Here is a 17470-nt window from a genome sequence, read left to right on the forward strand (position 1 = left end):
TCGTCAGAGCCGCGCTTCTCATCCTTTCGATAGCAACGCGAGCAAATGCCGTCATAATCAATTCCCATCTGAAACCAACACTCGCGACATCGGCTGCAGTATTCCATCTAATCATTGTCAAGTTTGGTCTCCTCGCCACAGCGAATGCATACGATGGAAACCACGCCACCTTGAGACCCTCGATGAGGCATAGGGTTCACTGCGGTTGAAAGCAGCTGCGTACGATGGGTTTGTTGGCGACCCGCGATGCTCAGAGTAGCTCTGTGACATTCAGGGCAAGTGCAAATTGGACCCACTTTTAGAAGGCCATCATCCAGTTGAGTTACGTTTTAGAAACCATACAACCAATCAGATGTCAGAAAACTTAACTGATCCCTGCTGCACCAAACCCTCATACGAGAGGAAGGCTCGCCAGCCGCGGCTCGCGCAAAGAAGCCTTTCGGAACGAAATTTGGCGACAAGAGAACCGGAGAAGAGTTGGCTACAGAAGAGAGAGAGAGAGTTGGCGACAGTAGATAGGAGACAGGAAGAAGAGTGAGGTCGAGATACGAGACACGGCGAGAGACGTAGAGCATTATCGTGAGTGAAACCGAGACAGAGCGTCGGGAAGGCAGGCTAGGCCGCTGGAGGAAAATTTGGTTTAAAAAGGCGCAAACTCAAAGGGCGTGGAGAGACGGCAGGGTTGAAGAGAGATGTGAGTGGGTAATGCATGTCTGGGCGAGTGGAAGGCTCGGAAAATTTACATGTGCTACCGGTATAAGTCGTAGGTATAAACAGAATAAGGAGTATATTGGGGAAGTTTTGACTTGATCGTCTTCATGAAAAGGAGAACAAGAAGAGAAGAGAATGTGCTATTCGAGCCTTTGGCAGTTGATTTTGAGGATGATGAGACATGTTGTCATGTTGTATTGTTTCGTTTGATGCTTTAAAGTTCAGAGAATATTCTTGGGCGGACGTCGGGCGCGCAGTGGTCGGGAAGATATCGACGCGGGAGGTCTGATAGAGCCAGAGGCGGATGTGTCTTGGTGATTGACCTGTTCGGTGTCCGTCTCTGACTCTGCGGGGTCTTCCGGGGACAGAAAGGAGGAGGTATCGGATATGGGAGTCTTGACCGTCACAGTCGGTGATTATGGTGGAAGTTTCGGGAGAAAGTCGCGGTCTCTTGGTTGGGGTTTGGTAGGGATCGGGCAATGACCGACTTGATGCCAGCATAAGGGATCGACTGGGCCAGAAGCATGCGGCGTGGGGAGGCGGGGCTTTGGGCGGCCTTGGGTTTCTTCGTAGAGGTAAACCTGGCCAACGCAACGCTATAGTCCGAGGATTGCCGACCGCGCTCTTGGGTGTCGTCGGCAGTAGTTGTGTTGCAGAAGCCTGGTCGGACATGGCCTTGTCGTGGAAAGTCCACGTGTCGGGGACGACGATGAAGATATAGTCTTGGTCGAAAGCCGGGGCATGTTTCATGATCTGGTGATCCAGTAAGCCGGCGATTTTGCCCGTACAGGTGAAGAGAGCGTTCGACTGGAACTGGCTGTCGCGCCTCTCGGTCATCTTCTTGCATAGGGAGGTCCAAGGATTAGTGTGAATGGGGAAGATGACGAAAACTTGGAAGGGGTGAAAGCCCTTGAAGGGGGTTTTGCCGGGAATCCCAGGACAAATAAAGGTGGATAGCTGGACAAAGCCGCAGCAGCTCAGCTGGGTGTCGTCAAGGGCCGCAGCCGAGTTTCCATGCAGGAGGTCGCGGCCGGAGCCGATGACAGGTCCCGTGAAGGAGACAATGGGTTGTATCGTTGGGAAAGTATCCACCGAGCTGAGGGTGCGAGTGACAATTCTATGGATATCGTCAGGGAGGGCAGTGGCGACAGAGAGATTTGGAGCATAGACTCACGGTTGGTAGCTGTGATCGCGGACTATAAGCGCGGGGACGGTGTATTCTGTGATGTTATCATCGTCCGACTCCAAGCCATCACGTCGCTCGATTTCCCACGTGACGAGGTATCGACGTTGAGCTGGGAGGCCGACATCGTGAGAACATGGCAGATGTAGTCACCGTGGAAGTGTAAATGAGGGGTTACGCAGAGTGGAGGTGGGCATCCTATAAAGCAGGTTTTCTTGCTGCTCGAAAGAGGGCTCGCGGCTAGGGTCGGGGAGACTTAAGAGTCAGAGAATGCTACCTAGGTGATAGATCAGAAGCGGGGGTATGCGGGAATGAGCTGGCGAGGTTCTTGAACAGTCTCGACCATCTGGTTCTATGGTCGTGAGTGAAGTAGGGAGCCGGGGGTTGGAAGTTGAGTAGGGGTGATGGCTATGTCGCGAGAAGTTGGAGGTCGGCGAACAGTAAGGTTAGTGTGGGTAAGTCTGCGGAGAAAGAAAGTCCAGCAGTACCCTTCGGTGTCATCGTTGCATGGAGTAGATAGCAAAGGCGACAATAACGAATGAGAGTGAAGGAAAGAAAGAGGTTATGGTAGTATTGCAGGGTCCCTTTTGACGGTCGTCGGTAGTTGGATGGGCATTGCGTGCGGCTGAGCGAGGCGGGTGCCGACCGTGTCGAGTCCACTATTGGGACACGGTGAAGTCGGATATAGGGGACGACCTGAGGAGGAGGATGCGAGTTGGTCACGAGAACTCTCCAAGAGGGCTTGCAAGTCGAGACTCCGGTGGCTAGCGACTACAAGAGGACAGGCAGGGGGATCCTGGCTGTCGCTTTAGCATGAAGGCCGTTGATGCGACGTTGGTGGTGGCGAGGGAGCAAACCTAGCCGGGTAGTCCGGTTGCACGAGGGACACCGTGGACATGTTATCGCCGGCAGCCTTTTGGCTGTTGCTCGACGAGGTGGAGTGGCAGATATTGATGGAGCAACTGATGCGCAAGGTGGGTGGGACGGCGTTGGAAGGGCCGGAGAGTATGGTTGGAAGTGTGCGGCGGGCGGTTGGCGCGGCCACCCCCATGTGCCGGAGGTCGGCAGTAGCCAGGGATTCGCTGGAGTGCGCAAAGAGAGCACGGCGATGGAAGGGCCGCCTTTGGCAAAGCTGGGGTAGCAGGTCGCACGTGGAGACCAGCCGAGGCCGGGACGGTGGACGCACATAGGGAGGGTAAATGGGGATTACAAAGGGTAGTAGTATTGCATCGCTTCGGTACCATAGGCAAGCATTATAAGGGAAGAAACGCCACGGCCATGAGTAGTGATCGTTAGGAAGCTTCCCACTCGGAAAGAAATAGTGTACGCCAAGAAGCGAGATTATCCAAGTGGAAGTGCTCCGGAGCCAAAACTTTCTAGCCTGTTGCCAATCCACGCTAGTCGACGTCGAGGAGGCAGTAGCATGGCGGACAGTCCTGCAGGAAGCTAGGCGAGGCGGCCGCTCACCGTGGAGCCTGTTCGTTGTCAGTCGAGGATGGAGAAGAGGGTAGGAACGGGGAGTGCCTGTTTCGGGGTGCGGAGATGATACAGGGCAACTCCGAGAAGGGCACGGAGCACGGGAGACAAGGTTGGGGCGGTTCGGGAGATACAGATCAGTGGCGAATGAAGCATTAACGTTCCGGCTGATTCAGCCTAAGCAGTCTGCGGTCGAAGAAACCGCATGGAGAAAGCATGCAGAGGCGATCGCAAAGTCACTGCCGAGAAGACCGCCGCGAGGCGGTTTGCGGTCAAGCAGAGCACGGAAGTCCCGTAATTTGGTCAGCAGCGGAAATTCCGCGCAACGTCAGTCACCGAGTCCGCTTCCGAGGTTCGTGTTGCCTACAGAACGTGGAGACCAGGGGGCAGTGGGCTCTAACAGTCCGCCCCTTCATCGGCCGTTTTTGCCCCAGGAGAGGGGTCCTGAAGGTGACGGGCAGGGAGATAAGGCGGCGACCGGCGGTGTCCCGGGTGTTCGTTCGAAAAAGGGACCGACGCTCCGACCTATCCAGCCCAAGGATACGACTTTCCAAGACCTAAGACGAACGGCGCAATTTGCAGCATCGATTGCATGGGGTTTGCCCAAGCTCCGTCGGGGACCGGTTCGGCGGCCAAGGGCACAGGTGGGTGTGGACGATGGCGCAGCAGAGGCAGCGGACGGCTCGCTGCGCGGACAGAGGCAGTCCCGGAGGCGGGAGAAGAGAGCCCGTCTTCCTAGCCGGGATGGGCGCCCGATAAAACAGGTCCGAAGTGGAATCGGAAGGCATAGGAGACGGGAGCTGCAGGCCGAAGACCTGGCGAGTGTGCTGCGCTTTTTGGAGGAAGACTTTGCCTTGAAGGAGAGATTGTCTAACGATCAGACGTGGTGCACGCCAATACCGCTCGAGAGGAAGGTGTCGACGGTGCGAGACTTCTATCAGGCGTTCCACGATGCGAGCACGTTGCCGATACGGACCTGCATGGTGTGCTACCGCAAGTGTACGAGAGGAGTTGAGGAGATTACATGGGATCATTGGCTGTCAAGTTGCGTACCAAAGGGCGGCCGCTCACCATTTTCATGCCGGAGTTGCTTTCCTGAGGGCGAGTCCGTGTCGGTGTGCGCCGAGTGTGGCCGATGCCTGGCGCGCAGGAGCCTGTCGCCGGCGATCCACCTTCACAGTCGCCTTGGCTGCGAGCACATGTTCCCCGATGAGCTCAAGGGACTGACGCCGGTCGAAGAGAAGCTCATCTCGCTGAACTCGTGTTACGGGTTTGTCACGAGATATAGCATTCCGGGCGGGCAGAGGCAGAGCGTGAAGTATCCGAGGCATGTCAGGGGCCACATCACGGTGTTTCCGAACAATGTGCAGGAGCTGGCCACCAAGTGCTCCCGCACCCCCTTTGCAAGCACTGGACGAGATCCACATCTCGTGGCAGGGCGCGGAGAAGCCGGCACCGAGCGACCTGTCGAGTCTCTTGTCGGTGAGGCGGCGGGTGGTCGAGAGGGCCCTTGTCTGGCTGAAGCGGAACAACCCCCACTACGCCGAGATCGAGATCGACGCGGCGGAGATGGGGAGCTGGGGAGACTCGATACACGGGGTACCGTCGTCGGTGTGCGATCGTATGGAGCGGAACGAGCCGTCTGGGTGGGAGAAAGCGCGGACGGCGCACGTTGTGCCGCCCACGGAACGCGCCATGGACGAGGAGGGCCGGTGGAGATCGAGGAGCTCTTCGCCCTGCTCAACCAAGGACAAGAAGCCGGCGGCCAGGGTGAAGGTCACGGGCCCAACGGAGAAGGCGCGGTTCGCGATGGAAGTGACGCCTGCCCCGACCAGAACGTTCCAGCGATCAACGAGGTGACGTCTTCTGGCATGTTCGCGCTCGACGGACCGCCAGACGTCGCGGACGTGGAGAAGCTGCAGTTTGCCTGTGACGCTGTTGGTGAAGGTGCCGACGACGGCCGTGCGGGCCGAGAGCGTGGGTCGGGTCCCTAGCCGGGGTTCGGGGCGTGGCGACGGTGGTTGTGAGCCATACATCCGGGTTTCGCGGGGTGAGTTTACCGATTCCTTTGAGGCGTCCTTCTTTGCCAGGACGTTCCCGACCCTGTTCCCATTTGGCGTTGGGGACCAAGGCTGGTTGAAGAGACCATGGTCGACGCGGGAAGGTCACGGCCAACTTGCGAGGCAGGGCTGTCGAGGCAGAGGCGGCCGCGGAGACCCGTATCGTCTCGAAGCTTGAACCTTCAGGCGTGGGCCGAGATCGTGCTCCGGCGCCATGGTGGTCGATTTGCACTGCACCACATCTTCGCATTTCTCGTCTTCAACATGGGGTGCGGTCGAGGAACCGCCGGGTCAGCATGTTGAGTGTGGGAGGAAGAACTTCCGCAAGGTAGAGCGCATCGTGCGTTCGATGACCACAGAAAGGCTAGCGGCGGCGAGGGTCGAGTTGGAGAGCTCGGGTAAGACGACCGATGGTGACGTGAAGGAGCTTCTCAGGAGCCTCTCGCTTTACGGCCACCGGCAGCCCATGTCGAGAGGTCCGTCTCAATATGCGGCGGAAAATCCAGTCGCTCATCGTCGGATATGGCGTGCCGGCCATCTGGTTCACCATCAACCCGAACGACATTACGAACCCGGTGAAGCTGCGACTGGCGGCATACCGCACACGCGATCCCGACGCGGCCGAGGAGTTCTTAGAAGGCCTTGGGGATGCGTATAAGCGGGCACGGCTGGCGATATCGGATCCCATGAGCTCGGCCGTGTTCTTCCACCGCGAGATGAAGCTGTTCTTCGATCATTACGTGAAGGTCGGTGAAGAGTCGGTATTCGGGCGCATCGGCAAGTACTATGGCGCCGTGGAGACGAACGAACGAGGGCGCTTCATGTTCACGGCTTGCTCTGGCTGCACGGGAACGCGCATCTCAGCTCGATGCTTGCCGACATCCACGGGGAGGATCAGGCGGCGTATCGCGAGCGAATCGTCCGATACATCGATAGCGTCTTCTCAGAGGTAAGAATGCCTACCTAAGATGTGCCACCGGGAGCCTGAAGTACTCTTCTGATGGCCAAGTGGGGCCGGGTTGACGTGCAAGGCAGGATCTGGACCAGGAAAGTTTTTGCGCCGTGCAAGCGGAGCGATCTGTGACGGGCGGTATTGGTTCCCTGCTGGACAACGCCGCGCAGTTCTCGGCCGCGTTTATCGAGGAGGCCAACTTCTGTGCCGGCGCGACGCAGGTGCACACGCATAGCCCGACCTGTGTGAAGTATTCCTTGGGCAAAGGAGGGCGGAAGGGGACCTCTGCCGGTTCAAGGCGCCATGGAGGTTAGTCGACAAGACCGCCCTCACGGCAGACGGGTGCTGCAGATCCGGAGGACACACAGCATGGTCAATCGATGGAACGAGGCTATTGCTGTCGGGCTCCGGCACAACCATGATATTTCCTTCATTGCGACGCAGCGCAAGACAATGGCCCTCATCTATTATGTCACGAACTACGCGACCAAGGTGGAGGACCCGGTGTGGAAGCGTGTGGCGGCCGCGGCCGAGCTCCTGGCCGCCTCAACAGGTGATGGCACGGCCAACGGAGGGCGGGACGGTGGCGGAGACGCTGCCACCGATGACCCTGTCAAGGGAACAGGACGCGACAGTTCCTGAGAGTGGCGAACCGCGTGTTCACGGAGCGTCCGCTATCACAGGTCGAGGTCGTCGCTCACCTTCTCGGATATCCGGCCGAGTTCACCGACAGCAGCGCGTGGGCGTACCTGAACTGTTCTCTGCTGTACTGGGAAGTCTTTCGGCAATGGCGGCATCTCCGAGAAGCCAGTGGCGCTGCGGCTATGGATGACACCTTGGATGAGTCGGTCGTCGTCGAAGAAGAAGGCCTGAGAATCTCCCACGTCGAGGCGTACCAGCACCGGGAGAGCTGCTGAAAGGCCTATGCCTGTATGACTACATATCGATCGTCAGACTGAAACGCATCGGCAACGACGAGAGCTGGGCGGCTTGGGGAGATGTCTTTCGAGGATGGATGGGCGCCGGGACGACGCTGGGTTCAGGTGCTCAGGCGGCCGGGCAAGCACGCTACCGTCTGCCTCGACGGCTACCTGAGCAAGGACTTCACCTACGATGACGAGTCGTGCTACCGGAGGTGTGTATGGCAACTGCTCTGTCAGCGGGCATTATCGGAGAGGCTAACCCACCCCCTGAAGGGCAGCCGTGCAGCATCTTGCGTTGTTCGTGCCGTGGGAGTCCTTCCTGGGCGAAGGAACAGGTGAGATCAACAGCATCTGGGCGCGGGCTCGAGACGCTATGGCCCCGAGAATATCATGTCTCGTCGACAACGTGCAGCTGCTTCGACGATCCGCCGAAGACGCAAAACGCGACGCCAAGCAATGGGCAGCCTCGTCCGGCGATGGCGACCCGACGGTCGCACACGTCGAGGAGGGTGGAGCAGGCGAGGCGGGCGCGGAGTCTGCAGCGGTGCCAACTAAGTGCGCAGCGCTTAGTTGGCCCCCACAGGGGAAGCCTACGGGTAAAGCCCGGGGTACAACGGGAACTGTTGGCAGAATCCAAATGCACTAACAACAAGAGATAGACCAATCAGAGGCCATAAAAGTCATGCCGGTGTAAGAGTCATGCCGGTGTAGCCATTTGTTCATGCCGGTGTAGCAATTGCCATGCATATATATCGCCCTATTTTTGCCTACGCCGCGGGGCCTTGCCTGTCCACATCTCTCTAAACCGCGAGGTAGGTTAAAGAAGCTGCCGGGGATCACCAATTTCACGCACCATACCACAATCAAGCATCACAACTTGATCAAAGTCTGAGAGATTACCTAGCCGATGCGCAATAGCAATAACAGTGCAGTCCCTAAAATGATTCCGAATAATTGTCTGCATAAGGTTGTCTGTAGCCTGGTCCACACTTGCTAACTGTCAGCACAGCTTAACAATGGCGCCAAGCCCAAGCGAGACTCACTTGCTTGTGACTTCATCAAGCAACACAATTCGTCGCTTGCGAAGAGTTGCGGCCGCCAAGCAAAACAGCTGGCATTGACCGTGGCTGAGAATGCCAGGATCAAGTTGTGCCATTAGTCCACCTTTAGCTTCCAGTAGATCCAACAGATGCACTCGTCGTAATGCTTCCATCAATTCAGAGTCCGATGACTCGTGGCGAGGATCGAGATTAAAGCGAACTGTGCCAGGAACGAACACAGGTTCTTGGGGAACGATATTTAGTTGAGCGCGGACCGTGTCCCGAGGCACAGTGCTAAGATCGACACCATCAATCACGACGGAGCCTTCTTTTATCTCTAGCATGCGTGATAGAAGCAGAAGTAGTGAAGATTTCCCGCTAAAGCTTTTAGTTAGAACAGAGCTCCGGCATTTCGACTCAATTAGGTGGAACGATTTACCTGCCGCTTCGGCCATATATTCCTATCTTCTGACCGGCTTCAATGCATAGACTCACGTGTCGGAGAATAAGATGGTCTGGATTCATTCTAGTGATGGTGTATTAATGATCGAGTTCAGCGTCTATAATGGTTATGGCACTTACCCGTCGAAGGCGCTAACGTTGCTGAGACAGATCTTGCCGGCATGAGGCCAACCCGACGGAGGTTCGAAAACCTCGTTTGCCTTGATCTCGGAAGGCGTATTTTCAACAAAATCCTTGATCCTACCAACAGATCCGATACTTGTCTCCACGACTGTCCACTGCATAACAATGGTAGTAAGCATCATGCTTAGCGACATTACCTGCGTCAAGGCAACGCCCGCGAGCCCGCCACTCGATTTCAGAGCTACCACGAGGGCCACGACGATGATCGCAACACAAGCGACAACCATATCGAGAACAAACGTCAGCCAGCGCTGAATCATATAGAGTAGATACAGCGGCTTCTGGGACGAATCTAGAAGGCTGTGGTTGGCCTCCAAAGCTGCTAATACCCAGCCAAAGGACCTCAGCGTCGAGAGCCCATTCAATGTCTCTAAGAAACTGGTGTATAACGGGCTTTTAGCTTCAAGCTCCAGCGATCTTAGCTGACGAGAAGTTCGAAGATAGAAGCTCTGAACTGCATAGAATACTGGTGTTAAGACGATAAATGCCAACCCGACCCAAGGACTAGAAGCAATAATCAGTACCGCTTGACCGAGCGACAGGAATATCGTCAGAAGCAGTGTTAACAGAGCCAGAGGTAGCTCGTTGTCCACAAATTGAAGGTCTTGAGAGAATCGGTTGATAGTGACGCCACTATCAGTGGTCCTAAAAAAGGATAAGGGCGCCTGCATCATGGAATGGAGAAGCGAGGCGTGCAAGAATGATCCTGCGCGAGTAATAACCCGGATAAAAGTATGGTACGCTGCTGCGAACAAGAGAAAGAGCGCTGCGATTTGAAATGCTGCATATACTCCCCAGTAGGCTAGATTTCCGGGGTTGACGGCATTTACCCAGACATTGAGCCAGTAACTCGGAATGTTATATGCGGCGGCGTAGAGTACAATCAAGAATAGAAGAAGCAAGGTCGCCCAGGTCCCGACTGCCTTGGCATAGTAATTGTAGACGGCGAAATCGGCTGACGTTTGGCCTGGGGTGCTCTTATCTGTGCCAGGTCGAGAGACGTTCTCACTGCTTGCAGCTGCTTCCTCGTTTTCTGGGGCGCCTTTCTTATTGACGCTTTGCTCCTGGGTGACGGTAAGATAAGGGGAGAAGCCATGTTCAGAGCAAAGAGAAGGGTAATTGCCCTGCTGAGCGACTTTTCCGGTGCTGCTCAGTGCAACAATATAGTCGCTGAACGGAAGAAACTGCGTGGCGTGCGTCGCAAAGATGATGGTGATATTCTGTTGTCGAGCCAAGCCCTCTGGACCCATGGCATGCCAGAAGATATGGTTTGCCCCCTCGCTATCGAGGCCGCTAAGAACATCATCAAGGACAAGGATGGAGCTTTGGGCATACAAAGCTCTAGCTAGAGCGATCTTTTGGCGCTGGCCACCGCTCAGGTTAATACCGTCGCTTCCGATAACGGTGTTATCTCCGCTGGGCATCTGGGCGACGTCGTAAGACAATGCGCAGGCGCTGACAACGGCATCATACCACGGCCGCGAGAAGTCGGAATATCCCACAATGTTTTCCTTGATTGTTCCGTTGGTCAAGTACGGTGTCTGACTGCAGAAGCCCATCTTCTTAGAATCGCTTGATACGTGCAGCCTGCCTTTCCATGTAGGCGTCTCTCCCAACAAGGCGTGGCAGAGGGTAGATTTGCCACAGGCGACCGGCCCGACAACAAGAGTAAGCTGGCCCCGTCTAATATTAAGGTTGATGTCGTGAAGGACATCCCCGTCGCCCCAGCCATAGCAGCCTTGACTGATTTGGATGACGGTCTCTGGTCCTGCCGCTATGGGATGGGTTGCCAGCTCCACAGGGGCTTTTTCATCAACAGTGCCGTGAGCCTTTGAACAGCCTTTGATTTCCGCGGATAGCCCTTTTAAGCTGTAATGTATATCAAAGTCTCTGAAGTCGGTTTGGTGCTCAGCCAAGAGGAAGTCATCGATCCGCGCCGAGGATCCGAATGCAGCGAGCAGTGAAGGCAGATCAAGCAGAGTCTGACTGAGAGACTGTGCGATGAGCAGCAGCAGCGAGAGAGACGTGAAGGCTCGAGGCGCGTCAAACACCTGATGGGTGGCCCTCGATGAAAGGATAAAAACCAAGAATGTCAGAAGGGGTGAGATGAACTGCGGCATATAGCCCAGCCCGGCGGTCCAAACCAACAGGATTCTGAATCGCGCCGCGTACATGAGCTCCTCGAGTCGCAGATCATGAACGACGGAAGAGACGCTTTCTGTCAGTGCTCGCATCTTGATGGTCTTGATGGATGACAGGATTTTCGACGTCGCCCCAATACGGGACTGAGCAGCCTGCATCCATTTGACTTGACGAGCATGGGATGACCGGCTCACCCAGACTGTTGCTATGGAAGACAAGGCCGTGATGAAGACAGGTACCACGAGCGAGGTGCCGAGCTCTTCGTGTAGCAAATATGTCAAAATTCCGACTTGAATGACAATGGCCCAGAATTCATGGAAACTGCGCAGCCCAAAGAGAATCCTCTCAACATCGGTACTCATTAAAGTTACGGGGGCTTTAGGATCGCTCATTGCGTGGGCGTTGATCCTCAACGTCTGCCAGCCGATGGCCGAAACCAAGCATCCACGAATCATGGTGAGCACCCGGTAGTGACGGTACCAGTAGGCGCCAGTCGTCACGGCCATTCCGATGTACACGAGAGCATAAGCGCCGATTAGACCTTTGCCAATCGCCTCGGTCTCGGGTGTGTAAGCCTGTTCCAAGTATGCAAGCAGTCTGTGCAGGAGAACTGGCTGGCAGACTGTAAACGCCAAGAGCAGGACCCGTGGCAAGATCGTCTTGAGTATTGGCCACTTCAAGGTGGAAAAAAGGGCTCGCATGCATGCGAAACTTTGTCGCCTCCGCTTGGCATTTGCCCAAGCATCAAGGAAACGAGAGCCCAGACACGCTGAGGCCATATCTGGAGTCATCTCGTCAAGATTTTCCGGGAGCAAAGCCGTTCGGGCACCGTTCCATACAACCCGATTGAGCCAGAAAAAAATGCTTTGGTTTAGCACGCTGCTGGTGCTTTCGGGTCCGTACATCTCCTTTGATGTTATGATGGAGTTTGATTTCTCGTGCGATTCAAGGGCCAAAACCACGACCTTGGAGCTTACCGAGGCAACGACAAGCATCGCGAAGGCGGACGCCGGAGATACCAGCCATAGCGTGCGAGCGCGCGCAGCATCGAAAAGGATAGAAAGCATACAATATAGCAGCAGAACGGATGAAGGCCGAACATTGCGGCCATGTTCAAGGTATGATAGCAAGCAGAGAAGAATGGCAGTGATGAGGGCAAGTGCAGCCGCTAATATTGAGGACCAAGTTCTCAAGGCCTGATTAGTAGACCAAAAGCAAAGAACAGCTGTTTGTAGCGCCGCGTAGACAGCAAGTGCTAACTAAGAGCAGGAATGAGTAAATTCGAGCCATACAAACGGGCCTATTTCAACGGGGGTTGAAGCTCACCAATTTGACGGCTTGGAGCCTTCCCGCCGTCACCAGCCTCTGTTGATGGCGGAGACGCAAGATTTTCATGCTTGCTGCCAGGATGGCAATCAAAGAAGGAAGGATGGAGAAGATAATGTCTTCGAACAAGATTGTAAAATCAAAATCCCTGTGGCATCCATTGACCACAGGGCCAAAGCTTTCATCGTTGCAGAATGGTTTCATGGTGTTCAAACAGAACGTTTATCGCGAGATTTCGGTGTTTTGGTGAACACGGATTTCGGTATACAACCACGCAAAAAAGCCGCCGCCCGTGACCGGTCCAGCTTAATACAGATAACCGGCGGCAAATAGTCGGAGTACGAGGTGGTAACCTTGAATATGCACGTCTATCAGCCGAGTTGATAATCAAATGGCAAAAGCGGAGTCTTCTACAGATACAGGGCCATGCCCGAGAGTGGATTATCGAAGGCGTTGAGAGCCAACATGCATATGTATGTGGGAGTCATGAGGAGACATGGTGGATCATGCGATCAGACCATTACACAATGCCATGTCCTTTGATTTGTGATTGTACTCTATGCAGCTTGGTGTGGGCATTTTGCAATGAGCACTCTAGAGCACACACCCTTCCCAGTTGAGTACTTAAACACGCACGGCGACTTTTTAAACACGCACGGCGACTTAAGCCCCATTTGGAAGAGGACCCGCCACCAAAATTTGCCGCGCGCCTTCGGCTGCTGCAGCCGCCTGGAGCCGCCTACAGTAGCCCACCCGATCCTATCTGCATACATCACCAAGAAGCTCCTACCTAAATTTAGGAACTCGACAAGAAGCATGAAGCGAACGCCAGCTAGGCATTGAGGGGCCTCATCATGGAGACGCCGGCTGAGGCCGTGAATATGGTGGGGCGAAGCGCGTCGCCTGCGTCGACACCCGCGAAAAGATCGACACGCGTCGTGAGGCCAAGCACCAAAATTCGAGAAGCCGCGCGACAGCCCGACGATCTGGCGGAGAAGACAACACGCGCAACTAGGCTTGCAACGCGCATTGCCTCGGACGATGTCGCCATCAGTGACGCGACTGAGCGGCGCAAAGTTGCCAGCAGCAGCGGTGGCGCGAACGAAGGCCGAGCCATGCTCCAGAAAGTTCTCGAACTCTTGAGCGAGTCACGTCAAGAAACGCAAAAGCTCAGCCGAGCGATAGATGCGCAAAACGAGATCATATCAAGCAACAGCAGATGATCCAGGAAATGGATCAACAAGGGAAAGAGATGAGAGATGAGCTTCGTCACATCCGAGCGCAGTTAGAGACCCTGGCTACGCCCGCATCTTCTCTGCAGAGCAGTCCGCAGATGTCGTATGCGAGCGCTGCAGGGTCATCGCCGACGATCCAGACAATGAACCGGGGCACCGTACCAGCAGCTAAATCGGCACGAACAGCCGTCAGCGATAGTCTCTACTGTACGGTGGACACATCACGAGTCGAAGAAGCGAACAGGTGCCAGACGCAGATCGGCAACATCCGAAAGGCCATAGAGAGCGACATGAGAAAGAGTCAGAGGCAGGAGACTTGGAAATGCGCAGCGGTCGTGACAGACGCTCGAAACCCCGACCGGATCAAAATTTTATGCAGAGACCAAGCCGAGTTGAAGCAGGTCAAGGAAGCAGCGCAGAAGACGGTAACTTCGGGAGCCAGGGTACTGAGAGATCAGCTTTACCCTGTCAAAGTCGACAACACCAAGCGTACCGCAGTGCTGGACGCCGAAGGCAACGTTCTGCCGGGCGCAGCTGAGGCGCTCGGAGCCGAGAATTACGTCACGATTGCCAAGATCACCTGGCTTAGCAACAGAGAAAAGCCAAAGCGTACGGGTCAATGGTGATCTATGTCACTAAAGAGAGTGACGCGCAAAGACTTCTGGACGGCGTGTGGTTCGATGTTGCGGGAGAGTCCGCCTGCACCAATGTTTTGAACGCCGCGTAGGACCGATTCAGTGCTTCAACTGTCAAGAGATGGGACACAAGGCGTTTTCATGCAAGAAGCCGCAAAGATGTGGCAGATGCGCGAAAGCAGAACATCACCACAGAGAATGCAAGGAGACAGTGCCAAAGTGCGTGCCCTGTGGTGGACCACACGAATCGTACAGCCGGAACTGTCGGGCGCGGAACCCTGGGGATGAGACGCAGGCAGCGTCTGGCCCTTCGGGCTAAGCAGCGGAAGTGAGAATCCACTTAGGATCGATTATAGCACTAACCTTCAACAATACTAACACACAGGTATTCGACTTCGGATTTCGACAGACCGCGCTTCAGCTGCTGAAGGTAGGACGCTGAACACTTGGAGAAATTGGCCTTCAAGCAGGCCTGTCGCGGAGCGAGTAGCGGCGAGGTTGGTGTAGCGTATGCTGACCCGTGGGGCTTAAGGTGTTACGCATTAATGTATTGAAATGTCAGTAGCTTTTACGTCTAGGCCCTATAGGAGAAATCCTCCGGGTGAAATACACATACATACATACATACATACATCACCAACGCCGGAAAATGCGTTCCTTAGAGTCGTTCAATTGAATCTATCAACAAGCCCGGCCTGACTGATCTTCCGATGTGCACACAATAGCGGAAGGTGCGTTTTTTGGCCGCCTTTGCCTACAGCCCGTGAGATCAACGCTGTGACTGTGACTGTGTGTGCGGCGGAGGATCTGTCTGACGCGGCGGAGGGCGAGGCACGCAAGGAACGAACGCGTGACCGGCCTGCCCGCCAAAATTGTATGGTGCTGTGTCCCTTAGGTCCCCTGGCTGCCGGGCCTGCTCCCTGGCCGTCCCTTGCGACTGTGCCGGCGGCTGTGCCCACATGAAGCCGTCATGATGTGCCTGTGCCGAGGGAGGCGGCTCCTGCCACCGTGAGGGCGTAAGTGGCATCGTGTAGGCGTAGGATGCCGGCGCCGGCACCTGTATGTATACAGGCACGTGTGATACTGGCGGTGGCATCATATAGTATCCCTGTGAGGCCGGCGGCGCCTGTGGAAATGAGGGCATCGTCGTTTGGTATCCCTGGAAGGCCGGCGGCACTTGTGATAACGGCACCGGCGTTGCTGCTGCCTGTGACTTGATGAAGTCGTTGATCTGCTGGCCAAGATCATCAACCCGGCTGCTCACGGAAGCAAGTGTATTCGACCTTTTGGTCGCGACAGTGCCCGCGCCCTTTCTCTTCCTCTTTTGCGTCCCTATTGGCTGTGATCCGAGCTGTGCTGTAGCCTTGTGCTCCTCTTGCTCCCAGTTACTAAGGATCCTGCCCGTAGATGCCTCTAACGGAGGGAGCTCCTCGGGTCTGTTGTTTGCGCGCCGGCGCGGCGGGACAACGTTAGGATCGGGCTCGTGGTCTGCTTCGATGTACTGCCGTTGTTCAGGCTGCCAGCAAATTAGTATGAGCGCTATAGCTAGAGTGTGACACTTACTGTCATGCCGTGAATTAGCCAGTGGCTATCAATAAGATGTAAAGGGATCGCAGCGGCCTCGTCAGCCAGTATTAGATCACGGATTGTATGCCGGCAGGGCAGCCCCCATTGGTCTGTGAAGGCGCCTGTGCAAACCGATGGCCTCTGGCCGCTATTATCAGCCAGTTCGTCTCGTGCCAACTTGACTTGCTTGAGGATCTGATTCATCGGCTTCCAGCCTATTTTACGGTGCAACGACCTCATCATCGTATGCTTCCCCCATTCGACCTTCGCCCTTGTAAACTCGGTCTGAATCGACTCGCGATGGTTGGTCTGCCGTTCCGTAACTAGCTCTTTGATGTGCTCTTGCAGCTGATAGAGGTCGATAAAGCGGTTGCGTAACTGTGACTTTAACTCGTGATGAGTGCTCTCTACACGAGAAGTCACTGTAATGTCGTAGTTTCGGTGCCGTTGAATAGCGTATCGGCAAAACTGGGCACGCCACGGGTAGTAGGTCGTACGGAAGTAGTTGACGAGGGCTATAGCTGTTAATAATAATAGGGTAAATCAGTGCGAGGGTAATAGGGTCTGGGCTACCGTGCTGGTCAGAAAACTCTGTACAGAGAAGATCCACTGCTCGTTACACTCCTCGGGCGTGCGTGCCCTCATGACTGATACCCAGGCATCACGAATACCATCAGCCGTGTGCTTGAAGGACCGTTGGGGCGGCGGCGGCGCTGCCTCGTTGCCTTCACGATCCGGGTCTTCTCCTGACGAACTGGTCTGCTAGCTGAGAGGCGTGTTGTATCTGTGCCTCGGCGGCACGGTCGATCGGTCGTTCTGGTCGGTCTGCATCGTGACTTGTGGCAAGGGCAGCCTCGGCGGCGAGGCGGATGTCTTCGTCATCGCCTCCATCTCCCATAATCTCGGTACCATCGAGGGTGCCTACCCACTTCTTCTTGATGTGGAGGACCACGTTCTTCATGATGTGCCAAGTGCAGAGTTGTTGCTGTGACTGTGGAAAGATAGCGTTGAGGGCGTTCTTAAGAGCCTCGTCGAAGTCAGTAATTATAACGCCTGGATGAGGGATATCAGCTTGCTCAGCAGCGGTATGTAGCTGTGAGAGCATCCAACTAAAGGCACCCTCATCCTCCTTGGCGGCAAGACCAAACGCAACACTATAACTTTTGTGAAGTCCCGTAGTGCCAACGACCTGGAGGAGTGGCAGGTTGAAGCGGTTGACCTTGTACGTATTATCCATGATGAGAAGTTCAGGATTACGTTTCCAGTCAGCAATGCAGTCAGCGTATGTCCAGAATATCCTCCAGAGCTTGCCGTCAGGGCCACGGTTAACTGTAAAGTTGGCGACTTCCCCTCTAGTCTGGGCCTCGTTGAGTACGTCGATAAACGCTTGTGTAGATGTGCTGGCACCGTAACGGAAAAGACGAAGTTGTTGCTGGATGAAGGCTACGTCGGCAAAGTTGATGAGGACCTCAGGATAGTCTCGCTGGATCGTTTTCGCGATACCTTTGAGCGTATTGGCTGGGTTTTTGCTGTGGCCCTCAACAATCTCGTATAGCCTCTCGATACCAAATTTGCG

At 55.3% G+C, this 17470-nt stretch overlaps 3 protein-coding genes across 3 annotated transcripts; 2 read left to right on the top strand and 1 right to left on the bottom strand.

The window, feature by feature from the left end:
* Positions 1-4569: 4569 nt before the first annotated feature.
* On the top strand, positions 4570-5364 carry HRG_01496 (uncharacterized protein; the record flags this gene model as incomplete). The annotated part of the gene is made up of 2 exons (XM_044859967.1): positions 4570-4640; positions 4698-5364. The coding sequence occupies 2 exons, from the start codon at positions 4570-4572 to the stop codon at positions 5362-5364; spliced, it is 738 nt and encodes a 245-aa protein (XP_044726367.1).
* Positions 5365-5918: 554 nt separating this feature from the next.
* Positions 5919-8197, top strand: HRG_01497 (PIF1 protein; the record flags this gene model as incomplete). The annotated part of the gene is made up of 8 exons (XM_044859968.1): positions 5919-6187; positions 6295-6379; positions 6466-6603; positions 6650-6935; positions 7001-7230; positions 7426-7517; positions 7579-7860; positions 8122-8197. 8 exons carry the CDS (start codon positions 5919-5921, stop codon positions 8195-8197), a joined length of 1458 nt encoding a protein of 485 aa, XP_044726368.1.
* Positions 8198-16621: 8424 nt separating this feature from the next.
* HRG_01498 (MULE transposase domain-containing protein) lies at positions 16622-17131 on the bottom strand (the record flags this gene model as incomplete). The annotated part of the gene is made up of 2 exons (XM_044859969.1): positions 16622-16947; positions 17014-17131. The coding sequence occupies 2 exons, from the start codon at positions 17129-17131 to the stop codon at positions 16622-16624; spliced, it is 444 nt and encodes a 147-aa protein (XP_044726369.1).
* Between the last annotated feature and the right edge of the window lie 339 nt (positions 17132-17470).

The sequence above is a fragment of the Hirsutella rhossiliensis genome, assembly GCF_020360975.1.
Source record: "Hirsutella rhossiliensis strain HR02 chromosome Unknown scaffold00001, whole genome shotgun sequence".
NCBI lineage: Eukaryota > Fungi > Ascomycota > Sordariomycetes > Hypocreales > Ophiocordycipitaceae > Hirsutella > Hirsutella rhossiliensis.